Source organism: Plectropomus leopardus, chromosome 11 (assembly GCF_026936395.1).
Source record: "Plectropomus leopardus strain MGB_pleo_1.0 chromosome 11, ASM2693639v1, whole genome shotgun sequence".
NCBI lineage: Eukaryota > Metazoa > Chordata > Actinopteri > Perciformes > Serranidae > Plectropomus > Plectropomus leopardus.
The window spans coordinates 18,287,902-18,315,221 of NC_142186.1; the positions used below are offsets into that span (position 1 = coordinate 18,287,902).

The following is a 27,320-nucleotide window of genomic DNA, read 5'->3' on the forward strand; positions in this document are numbered from 1 at the left end:
TGTTGCATTCAGAAAAGTCGGTTCAAAAACTGTAGAAGCTAGATTTTTCAGAGGGTAATAGTGCAAAAATTGTTCTTAAATATTTGTTATTAGAAACAGAGGTATGTGAGTTCAGATTCAGCCTGACAGAGGAATAGAGGGATGTTTTACTTATTAGTTCATTTGAGATTTTAGTGTCTCGCAGCTCTGCTCAATCAGAACTATTGTAATGGCGTCATGATTTGATTAGTCTGCCACAAGAGGGCTCCAAGAGCAGGACTGTGAAGCGCCTACCCCAGCTGGTAACCAACAACATTACTGTCTACAGAATATAGGCCTTATATAAATATCCTTTCAGCTATAAGAATTAGCCTCCTTAGTTTGGCATTCGTAAACACTGCTCATACTGCTTCCTAAAATCCCTAAGCTCTTGTAAATTTCCATCAGTGCCCCCTACTGTTGCAGGCAATGAAGGACGTTTAAAAACAACCGCAGACAAGCCTCTGCTAGGAAATTAATTAGGGCAATGTTTCGGAGATCCCTCTCAATAAACACTGAGGGCTCATCCCTGATTAGTGGCCATTTATAACCTCTACTTAAAGAGGCTTTACTTGCGATCTCATTGGCCTGAGTGATCAGAGCAGGGCCTGTTCACGTGTTCCTAGATAAGATGTCACAATTATTCCAAAGCTCTTTTCAAATCAAATCAACTTCACGGGGTACTTTTCAATAATTACAGCTGATATTAAGACTAATTTCAGCTGCCTGGCGGTGACATGTGTTGGCTATTTTTAATATTACACAGGAATTCAGACAGAACATGTTGCAGTTGTACATGTGAACTGTACAACTCAAAAAGTGCTTGTGGTGCTTTGTGCTTTTTATTACTTGTAGGTAAGAGTTACTCTATGGTTCCCATGGCTCTTTCAGGGCCCAGCGTTGGGACACATCAGTATGTGAGCTCACACAATGCTGCCTTTCACAGTGTCTGCCACCTCACACACGTCCCTCACCAGAATAATTACACTCTGTGTATAGCGAGGTCACCTCGGCCAGCTAACAGAAACACAAATATTGCCACAGAGGAACAAAATGTATTCTGGGCACTTTTCCTTCATTTGAACTTAGCTGAATTGAATTTCACAGAGTTAGCATGTGAACAGCACTGATGCCTTAAGCTATGATAACAGAATTAGTGCAGGGGAAGCATTTCTTCCCCATTTGAAGTCAGGCAGAAGTTCTTTGCTTCGCAGAAATAACACCAGGATTCCAGGGAAGAACAGACAACAGCTTGGGTCTGTAAACCCGAGCTACCACAGATGCTTTTACAAAATGCTAAAAATAGATCAGCGTTTGTGTGCTTAAAATGATTAAATCAGACTCCCTGCAGTAAAATAAGACCTTGCAAGACCTAAAAAAAGGAATCGGGAATGCTGCGAAAAGCAATCTAAAAGTCAAAATCCTCCCCTGTGATTTGAATATTGATGAACAGCACAATACCTTATTTATATGGATCTGCTGCTGGTACTGTTTCTGTTTCTCCAGGAAGTGCTGGTGTTGCTGCTGGATGACAAGTTGGGCCAGTGTGTTCTGAGGCAGCGGTGCAGACTGGGTCCTGTTTAAGGGCCGGTGTTTTGGTAGTTTGGGCCGACTGCTGGAGGGCCGATCCTTCATGGCCAGAGGGGACTGAGGGTGGGAGGACATGGTGCCTTGGCCTTGACAAAAAAAAAATTAAATAAAACTCATATTAGGTTTCCTCTGTCAGTCAAACCATAACTAACCTTAATTTAAAGAAGAAAAATGTGTTGTGCATGGCAACATAATGTAATGTTTAACATCATGTAACACAGTCTAACCAGAGGAGAGCATCTTCTGCTGCCGCATCTGCTCCTTCTGGAGGAGGTGCTGGAGGAGGGCCTGGTGACTGGGGCTCACTTTAGACTCCAGGCCTGTCTGAAGGGGCACAGGGCCCAGCAGGTGCCCAGGCAGCCCATGCTTGATTTCTGTCGATCTGTCCTTCAACCCCATGGCGGCCTGAGAGAAGAGACAAAGTTGTGGTTATTCTTTAATTCACACTACACATGCTGCGCTCTGGGACTGGTAGTCTATTATAAGCATTTGTAGGAAACACAGTGTTCCCACACATTCTTATAGACAAAATTTCAGTACTTCTATGACTTTTCAAGGACCCATAATAACTTTGACAGATTACAATGTATAACACAAAAAGACCTGTACAGTACCATTTACTACAAATGCTAATTATACAATTGTCTGTAGTCTGCTGAAAAGGAGTAGTAAAACACCCTGAGTGGGGAGTGACGGCCAACAGTTTTATTGGCCGAACGGCTGGTTTGTTTGTAAATACAAAACTGAGGAAAATGAAAAAATGTTTGTGGTGGTAAACAAAACATTACGCATTGATGCATATATATATATATATATATATATATATATATATGTGTGTGTGTGTGTGTGTGTGTGTGTGTGTGTGTGTGTGTATGTGTGTGTGTGTGTGTGTGTTACATCAACAGAGAAAAAAAATTGCAATTAAATTCAAAATTCAAAATTACTTGGACAACTTTTCCAAAATTTTTTCTGATTCCATGACTTTTCCAGGCCTGGAAAATAGGATTATGGAATTCCATGGCTGTGGGAACCCTGACTGTAACAATTTAATAACACACAACAAAACTCCATGACTTTCTTCAAAACTTTTAACAATTTGTACCAATCCCATGACTTTTACAGGACTGGAAAATGTGATTGTGAAATTTCATGACTTTTCCAGGTTTTCAATAACCCTGGGAACCCTGGAAACAAGTACACTGCAGGTCAAAAAATGTGCCTGTACAGAGCAGGCTGATTTTTTGGCCTCTAATATTGCTGCTTGTTTTTTTTCTGGAGAGCTGCTCATCCAAACAACCTCACACTTGATGCTGCGCTTCCTTGATTTGTGAGCAATACACCTAACATTGTTGCGTTCCGTAGAAATGCTTGAACATATGCGTCATTTAGGTGAAAAAAGCTCACAGTGAAAATTTTAATGGCCTCATTGAAGCCTGGCTATTTCCAGGAACAATTGCATTAATTCAGAAAGTTACGTCGCTGATGCTTAAAATGTTTGAGTTTGCTACAGTGTTACATCTCCAATCTCTCTTTCCTCATCTGTCCTTGAATGTACTGTAGCGAGCGAGGAACAGCAAGCTGTACTCAGCATGTCCTTTGACGGTGTAACAGTAAATGGGATCCCCTCACTATACAGTACATAGTGTTTACTTCTGCCAGTAGTGATGAACTGTGGATAAATCTGTCTAAATATGTCTGATCTCAAGAGCTTGCACTCGACACTGCACTTCCTTGGGTTTTCAGCAATACACTTGCCACATGTAAATCAGTTGAACGGTTGTCAAGGAAATCAGAGGACAAACCCACAGACTCTTTTTTAGTAGTTTTAGTAGTTGAAAACAGATTAATTTTAATAAGCCAAATTTATTAGTATCAACTGTTTTTTGTCAATGAAAAATGATTCTTGTAGCTACAAATGAGGCAATGATGAAATCAGAGACCATCAATGGTGAGCAGTCTCTGATGAACAGGCCTCTGTGGAATGTGCCTGAGAGCTAAAAGATGATATATCATGTGCTGTGTTATCAGGAGTTGCACTTGAGTGGACTTGGCCTTTTAAAAAGCTGTGATAAATGAGGTAATAGGGGAAGATAAGAGCATGCCTGACACAAGACACTGCAGAACAATATTTATCTAAGGACGATAAAACCATCTGGGGCCACAGGTCAGTGACCTGTGGTCGTACAGAGAACCCAGACAGCCACTGATGGCTGGTTTTCCAACTCATAGACTGAGCAGAAAAACCTGCCATCACCAAACCACTTAACTTATGTATAAGGCGAGATTTTATTTCATGTAAAACACACAGGTTATCTAAGAATATCTGCAAAATTTGTACTCACACTAATGGGTGAGGATGCAGTGGAGAGCCCCAAGGAGATGTTGGGTAAGGAAGGAGATGTGTATAGGCTCAGCATTGACACAGAGCCCTCGGGTCGGAATAATCTCGGCTGTGAAGGCCATCTCTACATCAAACACACAGGACAGAGAGAAGACAGAGAGATTTAGTAGGAGGCGACAGATTTAGAAATCCCACCATGGACAATTTCAAAAGGCAGCATGAGCAGTGACATAAATGTTAATGCACTATGACGAACAACAGCCCTCCTTGCTGCAAAGGAAAGGTGTGGGTATTCATGGAAGATGATATAAAACAAGTAGAAGAGAGCAACAGTTTCCTGGAGCTCCACAGAATGGCACCAGTGAGGATGATATGCTATTATAAAGCATTGCAAACCTCTAAATCTACCGCTCCACCCTCAGTTCTTCAGTCCCCTATCGGCCTGCTGCCTGTTCTTACTCCCCGATCCCCACCCTCAGGATACTCTCTCAGAGAACATCAGCACTGGGGCATACTTCCTGTACCCAGCAGAGCAGCAGACCAGCATGTGGTTTTGGAACAACCATGTTTATCCTTCCAACCCCTACCAGTACTCAGTGACCTGTATGTGAATATCCGGCCCATATTTGACCCAGGGGACCCGTTCCCTCTGAAAAAGGATACCTAATGTAACGGTGCACAAACAGGCCTTGCTTTTGCAACAGGCATGAGGTCTACGGGCAGCCCCACAGTCCACCAATGACTTTCATGAGAGCCTCAGCTTGGCCTGATACAATAGCAATCCTGTGTGTTTATGTTGTTAGCATGTGGGTGTCTTTGGCTACCAGTGCCTGGGATATCAATTAAACTCCACAGTTTGTCTGTCTCCCTAAGCGCCAACCTTCAGCCCAATGTCAGGGCGTCACCCCCTTCTCTGTGTCGCTGGACATCCCTGGGAGAGTAAACAGCGGCGCTTAAGGAAAACACAGCTGTTCTGTTAAGATTGTTCAGAGATGTGTCATATCTGCCACCCTCTATAATGGTCTGCTTTGTGAGCTCAGTCCAAGGGGAGCTCTGGTCAGTAACTCAGCCATGAATCTATTGCAAAATGCCTCCACAGAACTCAGAAGAGGCATGCCGCCAAGCCAGTGACAGAAATACAATGACAAGCCAACAGCAACCTCACAGCCAAACTAAAGATTTTTTTTTTTTTTTTTTGCAAAACATAAAACTGATTGTACAGCACATCTGGACAAAAAATGTTGGATAGCAAAATGTGCAGCAAAATGTGCAGCATTAATGTGCAGCAATGATTTCTACTGTTGTTTTTGCACTGCATAATGTTTCATCTTTACGAAAGCAAACTTGAGGTAATCAGACATGTGGGTCAAGCTGTGCCTCTTTAATGTCAGTGTGGGGAGCCATTTTCACTAGAGTGTAACAGACAGAGGACAACTGGCTGTTTTTATAGCTGTGAGCAGAAGGGCAGACAGGCCCTTAGTGCCCTGACTTAAAGGTATAGTTTTGATAATTAAATGATTTGCATTCATAATAACAACCACTGTACGACTTTTGCTTCATTTTTTTGGCAAATCAGCAGCAAGGCGGATAATTTATAAACATACCTCAGTTTTTGTAGTAGTAGGCAGAGAAGAGGGTCCATTTTCAGCCCCCAAGGCACTGGAGGCCCCTATGGGAGAGCTGGGGCCGGAGCCAGGGGCACTGTTAGTGGGCGTAGAGTCTACGAAACATCAAGGAGTTTAGACACAGCATGCATGCTCACACTCTACACACAACACACATAGCATAACAGCTGCAGCCTCACAACAGTTCAATGTGTATGGTCATGGCTGCCCGATTACGATGGTCTTTCTTACATGAAAGTGCAACGACCATAATGTGCTACTGCATTGCAAAATGGGTGATTATTATGCAGATTTGCAATAATAACCTTATGATACAGGCTTGTATTGTTTTCAGAGAACATTTCAAAACACCAGACAAGTTGTGGACAATTTTACACACATGTTGCAACAGCAAGAAAAGAAAAATCAACACATAGCCAGCAATAATACATACCCATTAGCTCCAGAGCCCTCTTCTTATAAGGAGTCATTATGTTTCCATCTCTTCTCTTGAGCATCGGGCTGCTCCTCCTCTCAGCTACCTTTTGCTTCAGTCTGGATCGTACCTTCAGGTTGGGCTCGGAGGCTTAAAAAAAGAGAATGAAACAGGCTGTAAGAATCAATTCACAATATTTGAACAATAAAGAAATACAATAATAAATGAAACAATAAATTATACGATCACGTGAAGAGACTGTATTTTTCTAGAGTCAAACAGTGTGTTTTGATATACTCTGAGTGAAATGACCATTACCAAAGAAAAATGTAAGATGGTAAAATAAGAGGAAACTTAAAGAGAAATAAAGAGACTATAACTCAGTTAAAATATAAGCAATGTTGTCACACTTCAAAGTGTAACAATTTCAGCTTCAGTAAAATTCAGAGCAGGTTTCAGATAAATTAAATGAGTCAGGATTGGGCCCATTTCCACCTCATCTGGACTAAATTAGGTTGAGCAACACACAGGCTGTAAGTGAAATAGTCCGCTACCTGCCGCCCTGGTGACCACAGTCTGATACAGTAGCAACAGTTAAACTAACACAAAAACATGGCAGATGTTTCAGGCTCTCCCCACGCCCCCTCCTCCTAATGCAAAACAGAGATACCCAAATACACAGTTCGAACACACTCCAAAATCTCACTCACTCTCTCACTCTCACACACACACACACACACACACACACACACACACACACACACACACACACACACACACACACACACACACACACACACACACACACACACACACACACACACACACACAGCTTGGTCTGAAATGATCCAGGCTTACAAATCTAGTCCATCAGCGTTGACAGAAATGCTGATGTAATATTCTTCACAATAGACATAATGCTTTCAAACTTTTCAACTGGCATTAATGATGGATTTAAGGACATTTGTCAAAAATTGGCATTGTGTTTCACTTTACATAATTAAATCATGTTTAAACCTCTCTGTGACCACGGAACATTTAGTGAACAAAAATGCTCTTTTCCAGTAACGCCCTACTCCACAATAACACTATTACACACAACTGCCGACTTTCATCCCTGAAGGACCAAAACAAAGCCAAGTTTGATGATATTGAATTGAAAAGTTGAGCAAAGGGGGGAATGTAGTCATTGCACAATAAAGTCCATGTTTTTTTCCTATGCCATTATTAAAAATATAAAAGACTTATACAAAAGTTTAACTACTAAGCAGAAGCAGAACCAGGAACGTAGGAAATACTAAGGTTATGGGTATTTATTGTCCTTTTAGTTTGGATGATAAATGTTGATAACCAAGGCTGTGACCTATAGAGTAGGCTTGACTTGTAATATCATAATATTACAGACCAATAAGTCACTTGCTGAATACTGCTTTTGGGCAATACGCTTTTTCTGTAAAAGCTACAAATCAGTGGAACACTCTGCCTGACGATCGGAGGAGATGCAGCTCTATCAGGACTTTCAAAGCCAACTTGAAAAGATGGTTGAAAGCTGCTCAGCACTTCAATCACTGACCTTGAACTCTAGACTTTATAACTTGTTTTTTTTGTTTTAATTTGACAAGCATTCACTTGTGATTCCCTGTTGTATGTAGCTTTTTATTGTGCATTTGTGTAGTTTTACGTTGCATTGTCTGTCTTCTTTTTTGTATCATTTTACCCCATGTGCAATGGTGTGTGTTATTTGTCTTGCATGTGTCTTTTTTTCTTCACTTCCTCTTGTACAACTTATGACTATAATCTGGTAAGGTGCATCAAATGGTAACATTTATGTTTTAAACTGTACATGGTCCCTTTTAAATAAATAAATAAAAAATGGGGAATCATTTTAGACCAAAAAAACAGAAAAGATTATTTAAACAGGCACAGATTTGAAAAAGCTGCAACTACACCCATGCATCCACACATTCATGTAGTCACACACACAGTCTCACAAGTCATAAGTCAAATGATGCCTCTCTTCAACATCCAGTACATGAGTTATGAACGTGTGGGTTTTCGATAAATATTGGTCATGTTACGCAAGTCTGTCTCTGTGTTATGTGCTGTTTTGTTATAGGCAGAGTCTCATAACCAGCACCCCCCGAAACCTGCAATGCATGAACAGTTAATCAGCAGTCCTTTGGCTTATGGCCAGTCTTCCACAAAATCTTGTCCCCCTTTCAAATTACCATGAACACAAACACACCCATTTAAACACACACATTTGATACCCATGCCAAATTTCAGCCTTCATTGGATAAAAACTGCAGCCGCCAAAAAGTGGGAAAATTTTTGTGGACCAATCAACCGGCCATCTGACAGAGCAACCTACAGAGCTGCTAGTTGGAGCTAAAATCATGACCTCTGAGGCCTTAATAGTAATTGCATGTTCAGCCCTGCCAACCCCTGATACAACAACACATTATCAGTAATTAGTGAATTCTGAAAAATGTGTGTGGCACAGTAAAGATTATGTAATGTAAAATAATGGTAAAAAAAGGCAAGAAGGAAACAATCTTTAATAATGAAAGCAATGGTTATGTGAGCACAAGTAAATGGTTTTATGTCTGACTGTGGAGTTGTGCTTCTGTCTTGTCACAGTGACAGTGACCCACTAGGTCAACACATCTCACATGGACTTCCCATCAACCCTTTGGACATGGAATCCCACGGCTAGCCTTACACACTCAAATAAACAAACAGAATAGATAAGCTGGTCTTCTAACTGAAAGCCAGCGCACAAAGCTGTATTGAAGTTATGTAAACCTGTTACACAATAACCAACCTGTTTCAATTATTTAGCTCAGATCAATAATTAAAAAGGTATTTTGCAACGTGTACAACATACAGCTATACATGGGGAAGTGAGGCAGTGACTGCAGGGAGGAGGAGAGGGAGCATTGATGGGGGCACAGCTAGGAGAGTGGGCCAGATGCTGCTATTTCTGGCTTTTGTCAAAAGCAGCAAAACCCTCTTCCCTAATACGTGGCACAGACCTCTAATCCTGTGGGTGTGAGGTAGAATGAAAGAGAGCGAGGGAGGAAGAAAGGAGGCAGCAGAGATAAATGGAGAGAAAATGCTGCTGGGAGTCGTATGAATCTGCTTCACGCCCTGCTGCCTTGATTGCTTTCTATTTTTACACACTGCTGCCACCAAGCTACGCATCCCAATTGGTCGCCACGGGAACGCCAGACAGCACCTCAGGAACAAACACTTTCTCACTAGTCTCCATGGAAAAAAAAATACCCTGATGCACAGTGCAACAGGAGGCAATGATGGCAGCTGCAAAGCACATACACTGAACACCTGGGTCACTTCTGCTCCGGCTTTTCAGTTAACGGAAACCTACAGTAATGGCTGCAATATACCAGAGTCATAAATCAATCACCTTATTGCATTTGTAAGTGGTGCTGCAGGGCTAGTGGCTGTGCAAGTGAATGTGTTATGTTATCTCCGCTTAATCAGAATTTTAACTCTGCTGTCACTGTGAGTGTCTGCGTCCATTAGAGCCTGGATTTGGACAGATGGCTGTGTGGAAAGCTGAGGTGTGTGTTCTGTAAATAAAGAGGCCTGCTATGCATTTTGCCTGACATTCTGGTTTAAAGTGATGCTGAAGATGATGAATTAATGTTCAGTGTTTGCTGATCCAGTGTCCCAAAGGTAACAGGCACTTAAATTTAATGCTTTTTAAGACATTTTCAAGGCCATTTTTCACCAAATTTTGGACAAATCATCATTTTCTTATTAAAACATTGCAGTGAAGTATAAAGGTAAGGAACTTATATTTCGGTTTCGTGTAGATGTAGTCTTCATGTAAGAATATTTTCTTTCGAATTTGTGAGGTTAAAATTAATTTGGCAAACAGGTAAGTGCAAGTAGAAAGTAGAAAGACAGAATTAGGTTCAGTGGTAGGTTTAAAAATGTGTTACATCAGAAATGTGCACCCAGGAGGGCTTCACTCATTTTAACAAAAAGCAATACTGTGCTTCAGGGATGATGTTTTTCTGTAGGCTGACACAAAATGGATGTGTCGCCCTGGTTTTCTCATCAAAAAGCGAATGGGATTTTTCCATTGGACTTTGGATTATTGCAGAAAATAAGCTCTGTGGTGAACAAACATTTATGATGCATACTCGTTTTGTTCAGCAAAATAATAATAATCACAAATGAACACCACATTTATGATTTTTGAAGCCTAAATACAATCACTACAAGTAAAAAGCTAACCTTAGACTATAAATGAAACACTGTGGTCGCATTTAACCTCCCTTCTAAAACAAGACTGTAAAGCCATGTTTGGCATGCTAATGTTATATAACATAAAAGTTTCAAAATTCACAAGTGGGGTATTTACTCACATATTTAATGTCGTAGAACAAAATGTAAAAGTCTCTTAAGCTTGTGTTAACCACAGACCTTATTTCTGGCATCTAATCAAAAACCCATCAGCTCCCACTTCCCTTGTCTTGACTTTAAGACAGGGGAACTGGAAGTGCTAAAATGCTAACTGATTTCCAGGTTTTAGGAGTCATTTCTGGGATGCCCTATTAAAAGATGGACAAATGTATTTAGATAAAAACAATTCTGACAATTAGTACCTTACAAATTTAAAATTAAGACCTTCACTAAATGTAATGAATTTTAAGGACTGATATCTATAAAATTGAATTTTAACACATTTTAAGAATTATTAAGAACCTGCAAACACCTTGTGTTCCTTTAACAACACAAACACTTAAACCAAAGCTAACTACAGTAACTGACCCTCAGAATTTAGATATTCTGTGCCATAAAATCAGCAAGTTAAAGTTTCATTATTGTTTTTCATATCCAAGATCTGATAACTATTACCCACAAACTTTATTTTGGTATGATTTTAGCTTTAAAGTTTTGCCTTTGTGGGATTATCTTGAAAATCTTTCCTGCACCTGCTGAATGCACACATTTGGTAACTGGGTCAAGACCAGAGAGGGTGTTGCACTTCTTACTGCTAAGCTGCAACTATTCTTGCCACAGACTATCGCGTGCCCTCTGTCCAGTCTATTCTAGGCCCTGGAAGTGAAACAAAGAGGACATATACCAAGTAAACAAGCTAATTACGAGTTCTTTACACTAGTTTTTGAACGTATGAAATAAAGCCAAGGGCATTACAGCTCTGTTGTTGTTTTTAAGGATGATAGAACTATTAATGGAACAGCTATTAATGGAGATCAAAGCAAAGATTGTTTTTTTAAGGGGATATTTACAGGACGTAGTGATTCATAGTTGAGACAGTTGTCTCTACAGATTGTGTATTTTTATTTTTTGGAGAGGTTCTACTATAATGTATGCACTAAACAGTGTGCTTAAAAATTGATTGGAGCTAAATTTTAAATAAATTTCAAAAGAGATTTATTGACCACCAAGCTGTATATTACATGCATATCATAAACCTCATTGTGAACCTCAAGCAGAAAAAGATGGCGCTTAGCCCTCTGGCCGAATAAAGCAATGGGGAGTCTTAAACATAGCGCATTCGAGTCATCTCCACTTTGTTTTGAGAGAGCTATCTTTGCTTAAACAAACAGTCCTGTTGACGTTCATCCTGCCTGTGCCCGTCTTAACTCGGCAACACCTGCCAATCAGCTATCAGTGACAGCCAGTGGCTCAGGGAACAACACTACCTTTGTGTGTCCCCCTCGGGTGCCAAGCTCTCAGAGGACTTTAATAAAGATAGACAGGAAGTGGGGGAGGAAGGCCTAAGCAGGAAATGACCACATATAGATTCAGGAATCCAAAGAGCAAGAAATAGTTTTATCAGTGCGAGAGAGGCAGGAACGGCAATGGGGAGACGATTTAAGCATGAATAAAGAGATGAAAATGTTGAGACTGAAATTCTATCTGCACAGTTATTTGTTTAAACATGCCTTTTTGTCTTCACAGTGAAAGACAAACAATGCTACCATAAACAGTCTCTCTGTTATTTCAGAAAACTGTCCTCAGCTAGTTATTATACTTGTGAGCCAACTCCTTACCTTTATGGATCTGAAGGCATACCCAAAAGATGTAAATATATATTTACAAAAGGCATTTCTCTTTTCTGAAGATGGTATGATTAAAAAGATTACAATAAATAAAAGCTTTCAAAGCTTTCATTTACCGTCCTAATATTTATTCTTGCCATACAGTGACTTTATTTTACAAGATATAATTCCTTTGCCTGATCTCTAAATTGTGTATACACGCAACATGACAGGCCTGCAGTTAAATAACTCAACAAGTATAATTGTTTTCCCATGTAATTAAAAGAGACACAGAAGGGAAAAGAACATAATGTAATTTGGTGACCTCATTGCAGAATTATGAAGTTTTAAGGCGAGCTTGTGCTTGTGCAAACCAAGAGGCAAGAATTATTCTTATTTATACAACCATCCCCAAAGGATTCCTCAACCTTTAAACCAACAAACCTGAGCTGCTTTTTGGTGGGAACCTGTCTTTTCAAAACTGCTTTTAAAGCCCATAACTTAGGAGAAATTAATCTGCTTTAATTCTCCCATTTACCACTAAACAGCTCAAAGAGGCCTTGGAACAGTGTTTATTATTGCAACATAGGGACAAATGTAGTTCCTTTTAAATAATGGCAAGGTAATTTTCATACAAATAACTCTATTAAAATTTTAACTCGTGAAGTGAAAACACACAGTTGAGCTGTGTCATTTTATGTGTGTTTTAGAATAAGCCAAATAGGAATAAGGAAGGTTTAAGTTACTTTTCTGGCATGCGTCACCACTTATGAAAGTTTGGAGCCCTGGAGGGATGAGGCAGGGGGCTGGGATGCATAATGAGCCTAACTGATGTTATTAGCAGGTCATCAGTATCCTCAGGAAATACTCCATGGGTACACCGACCTCTTGACTGACAAGGGTCAAAAAGGCACTCACTGTATTTATAACCTAGCATAGTATAAGAAAAATTGATCATACAAAGCAACATCTGAACTCTCACACTGAATTATTTTTAGCAACAATATTTTAAGAGTCCTCATTAAATGAAGAATGCAGTTTTAATTTTTTGTTCCTGTGTTAATTAATCATTTATCTCTCGCCAAATAATTAAAAAAAAGAAGAAAAATTAGTACTAGAGTACTTTTTGCATCAAAATCCCCATCTTTTCTATTCCTGTAAAATGGATTCAAATGTTTGATGACTCATCCTGCTCAGAGATGCCCATAAAAGTTCATAAAATCAAATGAGACTTCAGGTGACTAGCTATCCACACCGTTCATATAAAATCGCACTTAGCTATTTGTGCATTTTATGCTAGTCAAGAGAAGCTAGTAATAGCAAGGTAACGGACTCAGCTATAGCTCCATATCATGCTTAACTCTAAACTCACCGACTTTTAGCTCTCCAATCAAATGCAAAAGATTTTAATCCCTCTTGTAACTGTATACTGTTCAAATACTTTGGTTCACTGGTAAATATGTCACAGTACAGAAGCTAAAGAAGCTCTAAATTCAGTTTCACAGGGATTTTCACTAATGTGGGTCTATGCTGATTTATGTATACATGCGTGTATTTGCATTTTGAAGTCTGTGTGTGTGCAAATTAACAAACCTGTCTTCCTCAAGGGGAAGTCGTCCTTGCTCTCTACGGGTGATGGCAGAGTGTACTGGCAGGTGGGGGATGTGCCGCCCAGAGGTGGAGAGCTTTGGTCCAGTGATGTGTGATGAGAGGACCTGATCACAAACAAATATATCAAATTTATGAGAGGGTGTTGTGACAATAAAGATTATGTTGCTAAGTGATTTAAATAGAGTAACTGTATTACACTCTCTCAATAGGAAACAAAAATACTCACGTGTACCAGAGTTTTGGGTGGTGGATAAATGAATGATTGACTCCATTGCTGGCAGTGTCTTTTGCTGATTTGCTCAGCAGAAACTCTTGGAGTTTCTGCTTTACCTCTGTACTTGCCACTGCACCTGTGAGACCAAAAGACGGAAACAACGGGATTGGGGTTACCCTAGGGCTCTGACTCATGATAAACTATTGCATAGATAATGCTACAAATCAAAGTTTAACCCTTTAAAACCTGGAACAAAATCAGTTTTCTTGAGCTGCGTTCAGATGTCTTTTACATGTATTCAAACCTTTGCAGATTGGTTTGTTTTCTTTTGAAAACATGACTAAAAAGGCAATGAGCAACTTGAAGAGTTGCCCCACAAATAGCAAGAAATTAGAAGAAGAAAATGGCCTGAAAATTAGTTTTAAAAGAGGGAGAGAAAATTATTTGTGGCTGATTTGTTTGTTTTGTTTTGTTATTTAACCTTTTTCTGTTACATCTTTTTTTGTGTGATAAATTTAAGGTATTTTTCTTGTAACTCAAAACTTGTAACTTCTTGCCATGTCGTTAAAAGAAAACAAGCAAATTGGCTCAGGTTTCAAAGGGTTAACCCAACAACGACAAGTAACAAAATGCATTTCGTCAAGTACTGAAGGTAAGGTACTCAAGGAATTTGTACTTTGCTTGAGTTTTTCCATTTAATGCTTCTTTATATTTATACTCCACTACATCTTAGATTAAAATATTGAACTTTTTCTCCACTACATTTGTCTGACAGTTTTAGTTGCTTAACAGATTACAATGTTTCGTTCCCTTCCTGTTCACTGAAAACCACCTATCGCCAGATATGTTGTGAGTATTTGCGAAAAATGAAAGGATGAAATTTTCTACTTCAAAGCCCTCTTGGATCAGTTGGATGCATTGTCACAAAGTTGAAAACAGGGCTGCGACATGGTTCTCACAGCCACACAACATATGATGATCTTATTGAATATGATGCATTGCTGTAGATTAAACTGCTTCACAGTATATTAAGGACTTAAAATGATCACAACCATAAACATCTACAGCAGTAAAATGCATTATACACAATCATGCAGCAGTAATATCAATCCAAAAACTTCATATTTAACAGGAAAAAAATGACAGGGAACATTTGATATCATCATTTTACAATGTCTACTTTTACTTTTCATACCTTAGGGGACATTTTGCAAATTTATATCATTTTTTTAAAACAAAAAAAGGGTTGGAATGCAGGATTTACTTGTAGTGCAGTATTTTAACAGTGTGGCATTAGTATTTTAGTAAAGGATTCGAATACTTCCTCCATCACTGCTTTAACTCTATTGTAAAAGATTCCCTAAAATGTATCACATGCAACTTACTGCTGGAATTTAAAACGGTAGATACATTCTGTTGTTTTTTTCTTCTACATCTTCAGATTGAGTTTACACTGTCTTCCCAAGCAGCCACAACTTATGTAGGAAGATCTCCCCCTAGTGGTGTAAGAGCACTGTATTAGTTTCAAGCTGCTAAAGTGATACTGCAGAGAGATGTTCTTTCCCTTTGGAGGGTTACAGTTGCAGGCCACAGTTTCAAATTACATGACCTGACAAAGTCATAAATCATGTCTATTATTAGCTATAAGGTAAAAACAGAAATGAAATACTATATCTGAAGCTATTTTCATCGTGCTATTGAGAGATATTTTCTCCTAAATTCTAAGCTTAAATGTCACCAGCCAACATCATGTCATCATCGGTTGCGTGTACTGGTTAAGTACCATGTCATTATCATCTTCATATTGCTGGATATTTCTCTTCAGCTAATTCAAAGGCATTCTGCAGGACAGTTAGATCTTAAACTGAGAAATCATTTCGTCAGTAGCCAAAGACATGCAATCAGAAAATTTTGTTCTACTTAAAAATAGCAATCACATTGTCCCATGCAGTGATAACAATATTCTTTACATGAATGTTTAACCTTACTGCCACACTGCTGAATATGATCCCACAGAAAGTGCTGTTAGTAAGTAAGATGAGGTTGTCTTAAAGGGTCACTTCACTGAACAAACAAAAACATATTTTCCTATTAACTTACAGTACATACAGGTAGTTCTGGTTTAATAAACATCAGCTTTTGAGATATTTGCAATTGCTATCAGGGCTGGAACAATGAAACAATATTTTACCTCACTGAAAACAAATGACATCTTAAAATCTGCACAGCTAAATAAAACAAATGGAAAGAAGGACCATATTTTATCTTTTTTTGTTGTAAGTTTGAAGTATTGTTTCTTTAACCAGTTAATTGTGTTATTTTGATCTCAGCAGCTTGCTGTCAGTTTTGTCAAATATTATTGCGTGGGTGTTTCATTAAAGTATAGTAAACACATCAACCTCAGAATGAGCAGCAATTGGTGTTACAGCAGCTAATGGAGATCCAGATAAACACTCAGGCTACTCAAAAACCCCTTTAATAAAAATATTAGAGATTTTTAAGGCTAAATTATAGCAAACGTGCCTACAAAGGCTAGATTGAACCTCTATTGTAATCCTGCCACATGATTTTAAGGCTGTTATCCTATTAATAATGATGATAACAGAACATGAACTTGACTTAATGCAAATACGCAAGTGGAGCATTCAGCTATAGTAAAGCATTTCTATCCAGCTGTTATATTAATATTTTTCTTAGGCCCCACTCTAAGATAATGCATTAAAGAAATACACTAGAAATGCAAGGGTTATGATTTGAAGCCCCATGCTCCCTCTTGCCTCAGGCCCTCAAAATAACTAATTCAACCCCTGATGGTGAGGGGATGGTGATGATGACGGTGTCAAGCTCTTACTCTCCCGGGAGCGCTCCTTGCCCCTGAGGATCAAGCTGGAAACATGCTGCTCCCTCCGATGCCTCTCCTGCTCCTTCTCCTGCTGGTTCTGCTGCTGCTGCTCCAGACGACGCTCCTTCTCTGCAAGTTCCTGCTGCTGTTTCATGGCCTGGAGCTCGTGCTGGAGCTGAAAAACATGCTGGCCTTAAGTTAGCATGAAGACAGCACACTGACAAATAAGGTTTTGAAATGAAAATGGCTTATGAGAGCTTCTGCAGTTTCTCTCTTGATGTGATGACTATTCTATAGTCGTCTGTAAAAACAAAACTCACGCTGTTCTGTAATGTATTGCTCAACACCCTGTCTTGCTGTGCTGAGTTTTTTATTTTCTGTACTCTGTAATGTTGTCCTGAGCTGTAATGTTTTCTACTGATCTGCAGTATGCCATGCTGTGTTGTGCTCTGCTGTTTTGTGCACTGTGGTGCTGTGCTGGGCCACTGTGTACATTGCTGTGCTGTCCTCCACACAACTGTTCAGTGCAATGCTGACCTTGAGGTGCTCCTGGAGCTGAGCCTGGTGCTGACGGGTCAACTTCTCATGCTGCTTCTGGAACTCGCTGATTAGTAGCTGCTTCTGGATCTGCTGCTGCTTTTGAATGAGGAGCAGCTCCTGCTGCAACTGCCTCTCCCACAGTCCCGGGTCCGAGCCCGACCCTAGCATCCTTAGATCTGTACGCAGGTCCAACGGAGATAAGGGCTCCACAGCCAATGGCACATCTGACTTAATGTCCACTGTGGCCCGCAGAGGGGAGAGCAGAGAGAGTAAAAGAGAAAAACAGATTTGTCAGTCCCTTAATTGTACTTTTATCTGTATCTATTCAAATCAGGCAACTACAGATAGCTTTGTATAATGTATCTGTATATTGCTGCAGAGCAATATAGTGTTAAGAAGAAGGAAAAATTTGGATTCTAAAAAAGAGACCTTTAATTTTAAAAATAAAAAAAATAAAGAAAAGGGGAGGAAAAGAAGGGTCAAAAATGAGCACGGCTTTCTCTCTCGTGCCCATCACAAACATGCAATTATGATAGTTTCTATAAACAAACATGGGATCACATCCGTCAGCATACTCTACGTCTACTGGGAGCAGCTGTATAACAGACTCAATGGACAATTGGCACGAAATGTTCAAGTGGTCATTTAAAGTATTTACATAAATCCTAACTTCCCACTGTTTGATAAATAAATAAAGGGAGTCCTTCTCTCTATCTCTACCAGAACATCATGCAGATATATCCCTTGTTTGCATAAAAGATTTAAAGCAAAGCAGTTTGTGAGCCTGAAACCCACATATGTTTATAAATTCATGTTCCTGTGATATTTCCATCTTTGTTCTTGCGTGCAGATGCTGCAAAGTGTGCATCCGTAAGAACTGCCTTTGTCTTCGACAACTAGCTCCATTATAAGTAATTGCCAGATACAAAGTGAGAGGGCATCCCTTTGGTCTCCAAGCTCTATATATAGGTTGTTCCACAGAGAAAATCGATTGCCAGTTAAGAACATAGGAGACAGGGCTACTTCATCTCTCTATTCCACAGAGGATGATTAGTGATTGTATAATCATTTTCTTTCTATCATTTATGCCTTTTTTCATCCACACTTCTATATCTAATTGAGTCCTTGCTACACATTCTTTCAACAGAATTACATCTTTGCACAGCTATTAAATATTGTATTTAAGCCTATGTTTGATCAGTAATTAAATAAAAATGTCAAAATCACATGTTGGTTATGCCGATCATGATGTGACATTCAAGGACGAGTACGCATCGTCCAGACTCTATAATGACTCTTCCATTTTGAGACTAGAGAAATATTCAAACCTACTTAAAATTCCAGTGGCTGGGGGGAGATTTATTGAGCGCATTCATTGCTGTAATCTTCTCAAGGGTCACATTTGAGGGAACAAATACAAGCAATGTTACTATACCACCTGTTCTTTGGAAGCATGAGAAAAAAACCAACACATTCCGATTTATATGTTCACATAAATAACATTGTGGTAGTCACGTCACGGATTTATCCCCATAAACTATAATGAAATGCCAATAAAAAGGAGTTTAAACCTGCCAAAAGAAGCAGCGTCAGTCTACAGTAGCCATCAATTAGGAAGCAGTGCCCTCCTGTTCACTGATGCTGTGAGGCTCACTGGCGCCCATTTGTTTTGCCATGTAGCCTGTTTTTCATTGCCACCATTCCATGTGTATGCGGCGGTGATGATTATAAATAGAAACATAAAAGCAAGTGGCGCAATCCTGGTCTGTGACAACCCCCACACCCTAGTATCCACCACCCTAACTTGCCGCTGCCATGGCAACGCTGGCGACGTAATTATGTCTCCCCATCCTGCAGATATCGAGTCTCACTGCATGTCATCTCCTGCCTACAGTGGCAATGTGACATGTTGACTATTATATCAGCTTTTCAGCTCTTATATAAGAAAGGAGTCCCCAGCAGAGAGAGACAGAGAGAAAGCATTACAAAACCCTCCAACACACACACACAGACACACACATACACAGACACTGTAGAGATTGGGTGGCTAAGTGATAACTTGTCTTAAAACACGTTCAAAGAGTGAAGACAGCTAGAGGGGACTCCCATACTGTAATTTTTCTTCCTGTGTTCTAAAAACAGCTCCCATGAAATGACAGAGGAGGGCAGCGGCTCAGCAGGCGCAGAGAACAGGCACCTGTAGAACAGACCCTTCTCTCCTGACAGGGAATATTAATCTTAACTTGTAAGTACTTGACAAAGGACTCTTCTGTCGTGGGCACTGTTCCAGGGGCAGATGAGAACCTGTGAACCACTGAAGGGCTCAGAGAGTCAGACAGCCCTAGTGCTACTTTTGCCTAATGGACCTAAATATAGTAACAAAAAACACCTGCTGCCTGGGAGAATTCACCACTGAGATATTTAATTAATCTCATATTTTATTCTGTACCCTCACTGTGACTGGCATTAAGGATCTCCACTTTGATCAGCACATCAAGCTGAGCCTCCATCAGAAAATCTCAGACAGCGGTTTAACAGGATGGGAAGGGGGAGGAGGAGGAGGAGTGTGAAAGCTTAAGCCACCTTTGATATCCAAGGCTGTATGAAATAGCCCTTGAGGAAACCACAACAAAATCATGTTCCTATTCTGCTCTTGTCCACTCTCTGTCCACTGTGTCTGCAAGAATAACAGTGGATGGGATGACAATGTTGAGGGAGCATAATAAGGTCTTGAAGGTAGGTAGGCACCGTTCGAGCGCTGCTGAAGCTTCTACGATGCATAATATACAATTTCTCATGATTGGCATTATTCTATGTGCTGACTGAAACAGACAAAAGGTCATAATATGCCTCTTTCTATGCACTTCACTCAACCACAGAATACATTAGATCTTTGTCACTACTGCCGCAAATTTATAGTTATCAAATGCATCCTGAACCTACCAAACACTGAAATCTTCTGTTTCTATAATACAGAAATACTCCTTAGGCAGAGGAGAATATGGAACCACCAGTAACTAGGGCTAAATATAAATGCTTTTCTGAGTAGGGTCTTAATATAGACAATGTGCGAAAGACTGTCACAGTTGCGAGGCCGCCTGCTCAATTTAACACGGGCAAAAATAAAAAGCGCAGTGTTGCATTTATGTAACTTTCGGGTCACTTTTGAAATGATCACTCACAAAGAAGAGCATGCCTCTTCTGGCTCAGCGGTCCTATAGTGCCACTGGCGATCATGACCCTTGATATGAAACCTTTTTTTTTTTTCGGTTGAAAGTGCGGTGCTTCCTGATTGGTAGAAAGTGCACAGATGTGTCTCAAGGCACTGGTAAACAAGAGATTTATGAATGACAGGTCCCAAATTTGTTTTTAGCACAAGGGAGCGACAAGCACCCGGCCCCATGCCCAAATTCCTCCCTGTGGAGGGCCTGCCAAGGGGGGATAGGGTGACTCATGGCCTGTGACCACACTCCCACTGCAGCGTCGCACCGCCAGTGTCCCCAAAGTGTTTATTTCTATAACCGATCTGCCTCTCATTAGCCGTGGTGGTGGTTAGAGTGACAATCACAGCCTTAATTTGAGATGTTGGATGGCTGTCTTTTTTTGCTTCAGGCCACATTAGCAGTCTTCCCACCCCGGAGAGAGAATAGACACACATCACCAGTGACATTACTATCACATGTGACGAGTCTGAAATACATAGATAGATGTAGTAAAACATTATCGTCATAAGTCAGGCTCATGTTGGACTTCATCACTTTAAAAAAAAAAGAAAAAGAAGCAACACCTTGACGTTTCAATGTAATCTTTTTCCAACACCAGCACAGAAACTGACAACTAACTTTAGAAAGTTATTTATATTGCAAACATTACCCACTGAATATAAATGGCACAGCTATTCTTACACCTTAATATGTTAGTTTGCACCTAGAGGTTCCTTTAGGTGTTACTGAATAAGTCAAACATTGTGTTTAGCAGCTATAGCTAAGTGTTGACAAGACAAAGAAATGATCCACTTGATATTAAAGAGGTCCTTGGGAGGTTTAAGAAAAGTTACAGAAGTTATGATTAAATTAATAAAAATCTATTTAGCAGTTTAGGTTATTTGAGTTTGTTTTCTGCAATAATAATGCACTTGTACCATGAAAGCAAATAAGCAAATATATATCTGGAATTATCCATAATTATTCATTAATGCTAATATTAATACAAATATTGCCGTTAAAGTTTTGCAATAGCTATGTTTGCAAGAAGTTAAAAAAACAACATTTGAATCATAAACATTGAGAATTATTTAGAAATGAGCTTATTTACCTTGTCTAAAATCTTTCAAATCAAATCAAAAGTAAAACTATGTACATAAACACTATGTTACAAATGATTACAGGTTGTCACAGTTAGGTAACCTGCTTTTCAGAGATTTTTCTCATAACTACTTTTTGGCTTGAATAAATTAAGCCTAGCACAACCACCGAAACATTGCCACAATTTAGGTGTAGTTCACCATTAGTGCACATCGCTTCATATTTTTTCCATTCATTCCAGCAATATAAACTTCTTATAGCAATTACGTTATCAATGAAAAACTTGTTTCAGCAATACACACAATGGTAAACCCTATTCTCTGTTTACACATTAGACATGTTGCATGTTGCATGTATTCAGTGTGCACCAGAGACGGTTGCTGATCTAAATTCCCTGTCTGACAGTATAAATAGAACCAGAGATACAGAAGATGTTTGAGGGCAAAAATAAGCTGATGCTTGGGACTGCAATGTGGCGCTGGATCTCTCATTAAGTGCCTTGTTATTTTGAGCAGCTGGCATGTCTAAAGCAAGAAACAGGTCTTTATTTTTAAGACTCAGGCTCGTCCTTGCAGCTGAGCCAGAGCTAAGACTTGCAGGCTATCTGCTAACAAAGAGGGCTAAGCTGAACCAACACGGGCCTTTCGCTGAGGGGAGCCAGGAGTCCAGTCGTCTCCTGTCCTACCATCATGCCAGACTGTTTCACAAAACAACAACACACACAGTGATTTACACTAAATCCATCTATCCAAGCAAAGATGAGGAGAAAACCCAGGAAACTGAAGGTGATAATTGGCAGGTCCCTCTGTCAAGACTTTATTTAATCATTATCTTATCCTCTGCGGACAACATTGGCACCATATCCTACAGTCAAAAGCATTCCTAATTAATCAATCAGTCAATTGCCTTAATGCCTTGAACCACAGTAAACACACAGGAAAAGCATCCCATGTCATTATTGACAAATCACAAGCCGTAAGCTGTGTTTTTCTATAACATCTATATTAAGGAAAACTGAAAAAAAAATGCAATACTACTGCTTTTTCAGTTGGACCTTTTGTCTTGACAGCTCTTCGCATCACTATCACTGATGATTTAAAATAAGTTACAAAATTATCAATTAATGAGCAACTGTTAAACAACACTGAGAGAAAATCTTATATTCCTTTGTGTTACTTTGCACGACCTCTTTAGTGATGAGCATGTCCAAAACAGAGGCAACCTGAATGCATACGGGATACAGGCAATAGGACTAAAGGGTGCAGCACTGTTATTGTCTGAAAGGTCCCTATTGAAAGGAGCTTGCGTGATATTTTTCATAATATTTTGCACTCAGGGGAAACTAATTAGTTTCCCCTTGTTGTAGAGCCCATCTGAGGACTGTTTTTGTCAGAGCTTTGGTGTTACTGAAACTAATCAGAATAAAAATTAGATTATTAACTTTATTTTCATGTTCCACTTGAAATCTAACAATGCGGGAGAAAAGCATCACATAAAATGTCATGAGGTTTGCTTTAAAAAACAATTCACAAATAAACTATTTAGCTGAGAAAAGGATCACTTCACCAATAATAATCATGACAAATAAATTAATACGCTTCAACGTTAATACACGGCACATAAAAAAACCCACCCCCAGTCTGTTTTAAAGGGACTGTGTCTGCTCTGACAACAACACTCACATGACATCCAGTAAACTCATACAAAGGCATACTGGAGCAACATTTTAAGACAGATAATGTTAGTCACTGTCAAGTGATTTACTGTAAAGTGGAAAGAACAAATTAAACAAGCAAATGACAGAATTCTCTATAAATATCAGTTCCAAACTACTGTTATATCAGCAGCATGCCGAGATGGAATGATAACGCACAGACGCCTAATCTTAGCAGGCTAATGCCATAAGCTGAAAATAACTCACCTAAGAATAGCTGACCCACAGAATAAGCAAGGAGCCCGATTTCAGGCGCTCGGCGTATCTGTTGTTTAGCTCACAGGCTGCTAAGACAGAAGAAGAAAGCCCTGCTCCTGTAGCCTAATAGTCAAATAACCTGCTCTATTGACAGACATGGAATGTGTCATCTCCCTGTCATCCCCCCATTTTATTTTTAAATCTCCTCACGTTTAGCCCACTGCCTGTGGAGGTTTTCAGTCACCCGCTTTGCTTGCCTGAAGACAGACTTGGGGTTGTATTTTTTATTTTTTTGAGTTTTTGACTTATTTTTTTACAGCAAAAATACTGGTTCAGTGTACAGTATCTAAATGCACATTTAACTGTTAGTTTGGATTATTTGAGATCATGTTGTCCCCTATTGCTGTTGACTAGTTTTTGGTAATGCAGTTAAAACTCAAAGGTCTATATATATTTTTCAGGAAATTAGGCACTCACATGACTCAGTCCGTACTTTTTCATCACACATGCTTCTCAGCAATCCTCATCACAATAATTTCACAGAGCACAATACTTCAACCCTGAACTAATTTCCAGAGACAATTTTAACATTTTATCAATAGCTACATGCTAAAAAAAAACAAACAAAAGCAAATTAGGTCTGACTCATCTTGAGTCAATACAGTGAATAGACGTTAGTCATACTGATGTCAGCCATGTCCTCTTCAATTCAATTCTCAGGTCAAAAATAGAACAGTCAATGTCTGTGGTAAATATCCTGAGAGAAACCTTTCAGTTGTCCCCTCAGTATTTCTGTCACAGTTTTTCCTGTTCCCTAAAAAGTGCACGCTGACATGAAACTCGCAAAACACAACATCCCTTTCATGTTCACAGTGACTCATTTCAGAGCATGGGAATACTGCGAACACATTTCCTCATTTAAGTAGAAAAACAACACCCTGTGCCATGTTAATATATTAACATCAACAGCACTTTTTAACTCTTTTTAAATCTTTTAACACAGATTAAGGTATCAATCCAACTGAGAAAGACAAATCATAAAGCAGCGACTATCACAAGAGCAAATACCTTGATTCAGGAAGAAGTGCCTGATCCTACCACGTTGCTGTGCTGAGAAGCTTTGAGTTCTCTTTTCACACAGAATGAGAGACAGGCTGAGCGCAAAGAGTTGAGAGTATGTGAGAGAGGGAGAGAGAGGCAGAGTGAATGCATGCGAGAGAGGCACAGACGATGTAAAATACCGGAGAAGTAGGAACAGATTTCAGAGATAGAGGAAAGGCAGAGAGGGGAAAAAAAGAGGATAAAAACTGAGATTCCTCAAAAGGAGTAGAAAACCCAGACTGTTATCACCTGAGTTGTTCACGTTGTGCATCTTGCTCTGGTTGGGGGGCTGCTGGTGTCCAACGCGCCCTTCTGTTGTGGAGAAACTTGACTCGCCCTCGTAAATCGTCTGCAGCATACTCCACTCAGCGCTCAGGTCTCATTGCAAGCCTTGCGTTTCCTGTCACCAAGAGCCACCCCTCAGCCACTCAGGGGAGAGACCACGACAACAGGCAACTCTCTCCCTTCCTCTGCCTCCTCCTCTGATAAACCACTCTCACTGAAGAGCAATAACACAAACTGCACACTCTCTCTGCAGGGCTGCCACTCTCCCAGTGCCTGTTTCAATCTGGTCCAAACACTAACACAGTTTTAGAGTAGATGGTAAGTCCAGGTTTTTTTCCTTTCTATCAGCCTCTCTCCCTATTCCTTTCAAGTCTGTGGCTTTTTTCTCTTCTCAACAAACTGAGCAGAGACTGAGAAAAATGTAAAGCTGAGTTGCGAAGAAAGCCGTGTACTGTGCACTGAGCACCTCGCCGAGGCAGTAATGCAAGCCAGGGAGGGAGCAAGCTTCATTTGCATGTGAATCAACAACTGCGTGGCCCACAGGTGACAGAAATAGAACAATGGCCAGCCCTGGCTAAAAATAGGTCAGGCGAGGCGCGGGGATTGGAGCAGCATTGATGCGTTTAAAAATACCACACCAAACACAGCTGTCTTCTTCTGCTCCTGCCAGAAGGCATGTCTCCTGACTCCCTCTCTGCAGATGGAGGCTTGAATGCTCTCTCTCTCTCTCTTTTATTATTTGTTGAACCAGTCTCTCTCACTCACTCTATTTATGTCTTCATTTTGTTCTCTCAGGTACATGGGAGGAATGATCCATTTCTGCCTTGATGTACTAACAGAGGCACATGTAAAGTTCACCTCTGTTCAATATATGTTGTGTCAAAGGTTTTGTAAAACAGCTGCCTCCCTTTTATATGATTCAGAAAACATAAAAAATAGCGTATTGACATTTTGGGGGGAAATAGTACAAAAAGATATGATGGTATTTTTCAACACACAACCAAACACAAGTGCAGTGGCATTTAGGTAAAAATTCTGCATGTGACAAAAAAAAAAAACAACCCAACAAGACGTGTTAAGTCAAGCCTGACACCAAATGAACACTGCGTTCATTTAAGACTCAGACTGTTACCTCACCACATTAGCTAAGTGTATGTGTGGGGTTCAGTGTGTATCCAGGGCAGTACTGCTACTCAGGAAGCATGCTTTCAGCTAGCCAAGGAAGCCAAATGTAAGATGCCATAACAGCATGATCGCAATTACATAAACCTCTCAAACTGTGTCAAGAACACTCTTGATACTGTATGAAGCAGGGATTAAAAAACACTACATTACACATAAACATCTCAAGAATCTGAACACTGAATTTGAGCATCAAGTAGCAATATAGCAGGATTTTTTAAATTAATATGACATTCCAAACTGGCAAAGATCTGTAGTTAATATAATCTGACTCCAGCCCATAAAAGTCAAGTCAAATGTTCTATCTGACCACTGATGCAGGGCTGGGTTTGTGGCCAAGCAGCCTGTGCCTTTAAATTTTTCATCTTCCTTCATAATTTGACCTGTCCCCCAGCCAGGGGCGTGGAGCCAGCACGGCTATTTTTAGGTCCTGAGCTCTGACGACTCGACTACAGAGACACAGAGAAGGAGTTTTACTGTGTTGTTTCAGCTGGACAAACATTTAACCCCTCGGTCCTTTTATCAAAACACAACCAAGAAGCCAAGAAGGAAATGCACAGCTTGCAGGCTCACCCCAGACATAAAACAACTCTGAAACGAATGTATGATATTGCGCTACTTAATTATTCATAAACAACAAGATTATTCATACATTTGTTTTGATCCCTTACTTGTTCTCTGTAATCTCACAACTCATAGTCATTACCTAAAAAATATTTTTCATCTTTGTTTACTTTCTAGCTGAGAGAACGATTTTCACAAACATGGAGCACTGTGGCAAATTTATCAAGAAATTAATACTCCAATCTCCCCCTTAGTGACACATTTTAGTTGAGCAGATTTAGCAAACTCTTGGTCTTCGTGAATTAGTTTTGGCAGTCAAGTTGGATAAGATGGTGTGAGAGATAACAAGCCTTCAAGTCCAAGGTAATGATGGCTAAAGACCCAGAGCTCCATCTGTCACAGTATCTGTCAGAGCAGGCAAGTTCTGACCCTGCAGGCTGACCTGGACATAGGCTGAGGCATAATTGATCAAAAGAGGAAGTAAGGCTGTCACATGACTGATAATTATCATGACAATTGAATCCCTATTTATGTGACATGACAGTGGGATTTATTTCCTGAAATTAAAAGGTTGTGTTTTGCAATGTTCCTGTTCCTGTAATTTCCAATATTACACAATAAAAATACAGCTAATAATGCTACCAAGTAAAGGACAGTTTGAAATGTTAAAATCAGATCATTCATAGATTAGTTTTATCTATTTATTAAGTGATTGTTTACCAACTGATCTGCACA

General features: G+C 39.8%; 1 protein-coding gene across 1 annotated transcript in view; it reads right to left on the minus strand.

The window, feature by feature from the left end:
• Nucleotides 1-25,350, minus strand: part of hdac9b (histone deacetylase 9b) — a 29,594-nt gene extending 4,244 nt beyond the window's left edge. The window contains exons 1-10 of the mRNA XM_042490277.2: nt 24,804-25,350; nt 17,235-17,476; nt 16,707-16,872; nt 13,868-13,991; nt 13,624-13,745; nt 6,008-6,139; nt 5,554-5,669; nt 3,951-4,073; nt 1,836-2,013; nt 1,480-1,694 (exon numbers count right to left, since the gene is read on the minus strand). Coding sequence (XP_042346211.1) covers nt 1,480-1,694; nt 1,836-2,013; nt 3,951-4,073; nt 5,554-5,669; nt 6,008-6,139; nt 13,624-13,745; nt 13,868-13,991; nt 16,707-16,872; nt 17,235-17,476; nt 24,804-24,912 — 1,527 coding nt within the window. The 5' untranslated portion in view covers nt 24,913-25,350. The remainder of the gene's footprint in view (nt 1-1,479; nt 1,695-1,835; nt 2,014-3,950; nt 4,074-5,553; nt 5,670-6,007; nt 6,140-13,623; nt 13,746-13,867; nt 13,992-16,706; nt 16,873-17,234; nt 17,477-24,803) is intronic.
• Between the last annotated feature and the right edge of the window lie 1,970 nt (nt 25,351-27,320).